General features: G+C 35.5%; 1 protein-coding gene across 1 annotated transcript in view; it reads left to right on the forward strand.

The window, feature by feature from the left end:
* Positions 1-7,626, forward strand: part of LOC107551574 (bifunctional heparan sulfate N-deacetylase/N-sulfotransferase 4-like) — a 67,717-nt gene extending 60,091 nt beyond the window's left edge. Inside the window, exons 13-14 of the mRNA XM_016233218.1 lie at positions 5,236-5,338; positions 6,845-7,626. Of these exons, the coding sequence (XP_016088704.1) occupies positions 5,236-5,338; positions 6,845-6,964 (223 nt within the window). The 3' untranslated portion in view covers positions 6,965-7,626. The remainder of the gene's footprint in view (positions 1-5,235; positions 5,339-6,844) is intronic.
* Positions 7,627-7,666: the final 40 nt, after the last annotated feature.

Raw genomic sequence — 7,666 nt, forward strand, 5'->3', positions numbered from 1 at the left:
TTTTAAGAAAAAAAATATACTAAGAAAAAATATATACTTGCAAATTTTACATGAGCACCAAATCAGCTTGCTAGTATACTGTATGAATAAAAAAAAGATTAAAATAGAAAATAGCTATTTTGAGTGGAGTAGTCACTTATATCATACATATCCAGACAAAGATAATTCTGATTGCTTTTCAAAGCTGCTGCAGTGGCAGCTGTGAAAAGTCAAGCTATCAAACAAATGCATCAGAATACATAAAACTTTAATGCAACAGCTATATGAGAATGAGAATGAATATGCTGTGCACAATTACTCAAATGCAGCTTAATAAATGGCAAAAAATAAACAAGAGACATTTGTTATTCTATAAAGGAACAAAAAACACACTCATGTCTTATATTCATATTGTTATATTTGTGTTTTTATGAATGTGTTATTTTCATAATAATATAAAAAAATATGAAGCTAAATCAGAAAGTAATGTGCATGTTTACTTTAGGAGACTTGACTTTAGGAGAGCTGGCTAGGTTGAATTTTAAATAAAAAGGCAGTACAAATTCATCCATAGAGCCAAAAAAAGAAAGAAAAAAAATCAATTTAGCATCTGAAGGGAGCTCAAAAAATAACTGTACAGATACACATTACTCTTTCTGACCTATAGAGGGCAGTGTGTTTGATATTTTCTTTCACCTTTACTACATATTTTCACTGTTTTAGTGCAAAGTAGTATATACACAGCTTAAATACATGAAATCACAAATGTATTTTGTGTATGCGTGTCGGTGTGCTTGGTGGATTTCCGTAGGAAGCAAGCGCGCACATGTTCATGTGTGATACTGTGGAGAGATTGAATATGTGTATGTGGGAGTGAGAACATCACTGGGTGTAAACGCAAGTTTGTGTGAGGCAGAAATCTCATCAACAGCATGCACAGGAGGGCACAGCATGAAGCTGCTACCGCACACCACAAGAACATGAAAAGAAAGATTTTTTGAGCTCATCTAATGTATTAAAAGAACATTATTCCAGATTAAATACAATTGCAGCCCTGTACATTATCTTGCTTCTTACATGGCTACTTAACAAATAATACATGCGGAGTTGAGCTTGTTTTATAATCATTTATAATAATATTTCAATCACTGTGCAGTTGGTTTTGGTTTGTAAAATAGTTTTAATTTCACTGGCAGCATCAGAGGGCTCATGAAGACCCGGCAGCATTGCAGTTCAGTTTCTACGAGGTTATTTCAGCAGACCAGCTTGCTCCACCTGAGCTGCACTCTCTCCAGAACCGCTGTCTCGTACCTGGACTCTACGCCACACACCTGGAGAGATGGCTCACATACTACCCTCCAAACCAGGTAACCAATCTGGACCAACTCTTGCTGATTTCAGTATTTTTACAGTACATTTTCTGAATCGTGTACTTCCTGTCTGTCTCTCTCTCTCTTTTCCTGTAGCTGATGATTATTGATGGACAGCAGCTGAGGAATGACCCAGCTAAAGTGATGGACGAGCTTCAGAAATTTCTGGGTGTCACTCCCTATTACAACTACTCCCAGGCACTCACGTAAGGGTCACACACACATGAACATTTTATATCAAGTGGGCACCTCCCAAATTTGCATAATTGCAGTTATTCTATAATGTCCAATAATTCAATGATAAAATAACTTATCCCATACTTTATGGATGTAATCTTAATTATGTAAAGACATTTCAGCCACTAGCCTGCAGTCCTCCTCTGGTGTGTGCATTAATATTTCAGTGAATGATGTTGTTTCACTAATTGGTGACATTTTGCTGGTGAATTTGTTGAAAATGAATGAAACGGTTATAATATCAAATTCAATAAATGTTAAGCACAAAATGTATTTAATAAATTGCATGCATTAACTTTGACAGCTCTACAAATAATACGTTTCTCGAATGCAGCTGTGTGATGTACAGTCAAACCAAAATTTATTCAGACACCTTCAACATTTCTCACATTATATCACAGTTTATTCGCTATAGTTTAGAAAATGGTAATAAAATATGACAAGAACTCAGAATTAAACTGTCAGAACAAATTCATCTTGATAATGTCAGATAACATTTATTGAAAGGTATGTAATGGATTACAATCAACCAAAAATTATTCAGCTGTTAAATTTAAATACACAATTAGATGATATCAGTTTAGGTCAACCGATTTCCAAGCAATGCTTGATTTTGTTCAGTCTGTGATGTAAAAAGTTTTCATTAGCAATTAAAGAAAAAACACTTAAGCAAAACATGGTCAGGTCAAAGTGTCTGAATAATTTTTGATCCCAAATTTTACTGGTAGTCCACTATATGAAGAATTTTTGGGTATAATATGTCACAGTTCACTTTATTTTGCTATCCTCACTTACATTTATGTACTATAGTGTCCTGCACCCACTAGTAAAAAATATAAAAAATTATGTCTGGTGTCTGAATAATTTCTGGTTTGACTGTAGGTCCAGAGATGGTAGTTTTTTACCATTATTTTGCTATCCTCACTTACATTTATGAACTATAGTGTCCTGCATCCACTAGTAAAAAATATAAAAAATTATGTCTGGTGTCTGAATAATTTCTGGTTTGACTGTAGGTCCAGAGATGGTAGTTTTTTACCATACACACACACACACACACACACACACACACACACAGACAGATGGACACAGGCTCATCCAGAGATATGATACAGGAGCGAGCCTGTCATCCATGCTGTCCCTGGTCCCATGTGTTTGAGAATCAGCCTGTATAATCTGTACAGAGCCTGAATGAGATTAATTGTGATAATCTGGCTGTAGCCATTAACACAGCTTGAGAGCAAGAAGATTAACTTCATCTGGCCTCTCCAATTAAAAACAGCTAGTTAGGCATCTGACACTTTCTCTCTGTGTTAGATTGCTCTTAAAGTGTCATGTACATTCTTACAATTTGCATGTGTGCAAGACAACAATTTGGGTGTGGTTCATTGTCAAACAATGCTTCTTAATGGCTGAAAAACCACCTGTCAGAGGATGAGGCCACGCCTTCTACTAATTAATATTTCAAACTGAACATTCAACATGTTCAGTCATGTTTGAACTGACTCTTGCTGTTATAACTTGTGACTCAAATCAATTTCATACAGATTGCCAAAAAGAAATCATCTGTCACAACTCATGACTCGTAACAACTTTTACCAGAGAAGTTTATCTGATACCAGAAGTGTTTTTTTTTCTCTCCAGAACACCATGTGGCAACACACGTGGAATATTCCTCACATGAAACCACAAAAAGAATTATTAAAAATGTGAAATTCATGGTTATTAAAATAGCTGAACATACCAAAAATATATATATATATTTTTAAATAATACATGGCCAGTGAGAAATGTTTGTGGCAGGTACTTTTTCTCCTATTTTTCACTCATCTTTGGCAAGTGTGACAAAATGTTGTTTTGGACCATATGTATTAATCATATTGTACTGTAATACATTAAATATATTTCAGGAAATTCAATCAAGTGAAAATTACATTCGCTCATCTCAACTTTGGGACAGAAATTTATCAAAATTAAAATTAATTAGAAAATTATTAAATAATTGTAATTATTTTTAATGATAAAAATAAATATTTTCTTTAATGCACACTATGGTTAATAAAAAATGAATAAATATAAAATATTTTTAGTGGGTCCTAAACGACCTAAAATGCATTGTGGCAAAAAAGAAGAAAGAAATCATGGTATTTTGAAATGAAGCAATGGTTGTGTCACATTTTTCATTCTACAGCCATTGATATAAGAGGCCAAAACATTGAACTCAGTATTACCTGTGTCAGATGTACTCTATTTCAGTGTCTCTCTCTCTCTCTCTCTCTCTCTCTCTCTCTCTCTCTCGTTTGAACATTCTGTGAGTCTCTGCATGTGTTCTCTACTGCAGGCAGCTCCATCAATCTTTGGCTTTTATTAATAACCTCCCTCTGTTTGAGTCTTTCTCACTTCATCTCTCCACACATCTCTTCTCTTTCTCTCTCTCTCTCATCATGCCGGTTTCTACTTTTTCTTGTTTTCTGTCAGTTTCAGTTACTATCACTTATTTTTGTGGCTTCACTTGCAATCAAGAAAATACAAATTTGCAGTAATTCAATAGTAAAACAATTTTAGCCACTGGCCTGCAGTCCTCAGCTGGTGCTTGTTGATTGTATCTCATAAAGAATCCAAATGATGTTTGTTAAACATTCTGTCTGGCTTTGATTTATAAATAAAGAATCTACATTTACTGAGCAGTGTGTGATCTGAATGTTCCCAAATCAGCTTCGAATGCATAATTTGACAAAATTACAGATTACAGATAAATATTATTTTTTGATAAGACTTTATAAAACTTTTAAATGAATATCAATTATTGTACACTAACATATACATTTTTTAATTGGATTATCACTTATGAAATAGCAATAATATTTTAAGGGTGCAATCAAGGCATTTAAATAACATGCTTTTACCTTGCTAAAAAAAATAAAAAATAGAGCGTAGTAAAAAGTTTTCAAGACTATTTTAATATGACACTCATAAAGTAAGAGAAAAAAAATCTTGGTTTTAAAATAAATCACCCTGGGGATATAAAAGTGCCCAGAGTTAGAAAAAAGGCTCTTTATGTTCTTTATTCTCTCTGTATTTTCTGGGACTGAGACAAAAAAGAATATTGAAGAAAACTGTAGAGCAGGGAGAAGAAATAGGATTGAGTGAGACCAAAAAAAAAAAGAAGACAGTGAGAGAGTAAAACAAAACAAAAAAATACATTGTGTCACAAATGTGTCATAGTTCATGTTTCAAAGTACCCTCTGCTTACTGCTTTGCCAAAGAACGAACACTAACACACACACACACACTCACACACACTCTTTCTATCACATTTTGCTGAGATGTGTTAGAGATTGCTGATGTGTTTCTGAATGCTTATCAAACCAGGCCATGTCTCATCTGACAGACAGACAAGGTTACAGCAGACATCTGTCAGTCAGATCTATATGTGTGTGTGTGTGTGTGTGTGTAACAACGTTCTGGAGTTTTCCAGATTTCCTCCATTGCTGAGTGTAGAAATCAAAAAGGTTTCAAGAGACTTAATATAGATTGATGGACACAGTATATACAGTAGGCTATATATTACAATGAATTTGCAAATTAGAAAGATGTTTTTGAGGAAAGAAGTCTTTTAGATTGTAAATAGTTATCTCTTTGTTCACAGGTTTGATCCTCAGAAGGGCTTTTGGTGTCAGCTGTTGGAAGGGGGCAGGACTAAATGTTTGGGGAAGAGCAAGGGCCGCAAATACCCACCCATGGACTCTGAGGTACCACCTAACAACAGCAAACTCTGAGCAAAATGGAGCCTTTAATCTTTAATGATTACAGCTGCATTATAGAGGTTTGCCATCACTGAGTAATATGGGTCACAGAGAGAGAGAGAGAGAGAGAACTCATTCTGACCTCTTGACTGTTCAATTTTGCAACAGCTAACATGTCTGTAGCTCATGTACTGAATAACTGATACCTACAGAACATCTCTGACTCTCACTTCTTATTTCTCTATTTTTCTTCTATTTTTTCACTTAAAGAAATCTTACATTTACTCTTGTGTCATTCCAAACCTACACTCTCACAGAAAAAGGTACAAAAGCTGGGGATGTACTTTTTCAAAAGCTACACCAGTTTGTACCTAAAGGGTCTATACCGTAAAGGTACAGCTTTTGTACCTTTTTTCTGAGAGTGTATGAACACAAATGAAGATATTTTGAAGAATGTTTCAACTGTTTTTGTCCACACTGTAAAAGTCAGCGGAGTTCAAAACAACACTGCATGGCCAAAAAAAACATTTCCCAAAACATCTTCTTTTGTGTTCCACAGAGGAAGAAATTCATACAGGTTTGGAATGGGATGAGGATGAATAAATGATGACAGAATGTTTTTTTGTTGTTGTTGTTGTTGTTGTTGTTGTTTTTGGTGACCTATCCCTTTAATAACATTGTACATATACTATTAGGGGTGTAATGGTACACGAAAATTATGGTTTAGTATGTACTAAGTAATAGTTTGGTATGTTTTTGGTACAGTGAAAAACAACAAAGTTCCTTTGTTTTTCCTGTTTTATTAAACAGTGGTTTACTAAACAGATGTCTAAAGTGCTTCCATTTTTAGATGCAAAATATTTTAGTCAAAATGTGTTTTTTAGCCTGAATTATTGCACTCTGTTTTAACAACTTTAACAGACACAGGCCAATCTTTATGCAAAATGGAAATACTCACATTACTTCCTAACATTTACAAATAAGAATACAACCATAAGACGCAAGCTATGTGCTGAGGAAAACACCTTTAGAAAAGAATTGCATATCATGCATCTGACATGAGGTCAAGAAGATTTAAACTGTTTGCTTTTGAGTTAGTTTGAAGCACTTGCTTTAAGCACGTCTTGTTTAGGACAACTTGGACTGTGTGCTTTTCCTGAAGCAGTTCAGTCTGTGTCCTCTGTTATTTTTCACTCGCAACATCAGAGTATATTGATGTAAATACTATTGACCCATCTTTCTTGAGAATAATTGATACCTTACAAAATCTATATACTGTCCAGCCCTTGCTAGCTGAACCATCAATATCCAGTCCTTTGTGAAAGTTGCTAGGGGGGAAAGGAGTTTCAAATTAAGTTAGTCAAAATATTTGTTTGGTACAGGTGCATGCCAAACCAAAAGACCCGTACCGAAATTGAAAATGTGTCCCATTTCACCCCTATATTCTATACAAAAGTCTGTAGCTGTTCTGCACAGTAAAAAATGTGTTCTTTTTACTCTTTCATTTTCTAGTCACGAGCACTTCTCTCCAGATTCTACAGGGATCAGAACATTGAGTTATCTAAGCTGCTGCACAGACTGGGTCAGCCGCTACCGGCCTGGCTCAGAGAGGAACTACAGAAGGTCAGGTAGCCCTAACCAAACCACCGCTCCCCTGGGTCAAAGATCCAGATTCAGCCCTCAATGGAAACTAGACTCTTGAACGGTACTCAATGCCACCTACCTGCAAGCTTGCAGAGCAAAGGTCAGAAATTCAACTCACCAATCATTGGTGCCTCTGGAAATCCAAACAAAGCAGTATTGTGTGTCCATGGCAACATGACATTTTTGTTGCAAAAGGTGAGTTTTTTTTTCCAGTGAGGTACGGTGATGTAACTGTGACCCTTGAACTTCAGATGCAGCTAAACAAAGACTGCATAAAGACTGTAACTGAAAAATGAAAATGTCCTCAGACTTCCTCCTATACTTTCCCCCATCAGTCACTGGATATAAAGGTACGGCTTTAGATTTTATACGTCTTCATCGAGAGAGATTTTGAGCTGAACAACCACTGTTCATAACCTCACTCTTGCAAATATATCAGTCAATCAATCTATCAGCCAATCAAGGTGAAGATGCAGAATGTTAAGAATCATTATGGAGAAATAAAGAGCACAGTCAAGTTTTCTGCATCAGCTTTAAACCGGTTAATGGAGTGATGTCATTGTGATGTCAATGTCTCAATCCACGTCCCAGTTACTGTTGTTCTAGACACAATGGCCTGAAGAGCAGACATTTCAGATTGTGTGTGTGTGTGTGTGTGTGTGTGTGTGTGTGTGTGTGTGTGTGTGTGTG

The sequence above is a fragment of the Sinocyclocheilus grahami genome, unplaced genomic scaffold (genome assembly GCF_001515645.1).
Source record: "Sinocyclocheilus grahami isolate Dianchi unplaced genomic scaffold, SAMN03320097.WGS_v1.1 scaffold427.1, whole genome shotgun sequence".
NCBI lineage: Eukaryota > Metazoa > Chordata > Actinopteri > Cypriniformes > Cyprinidae > Sinocyclocheilus > Sinocyclocheilus grahami.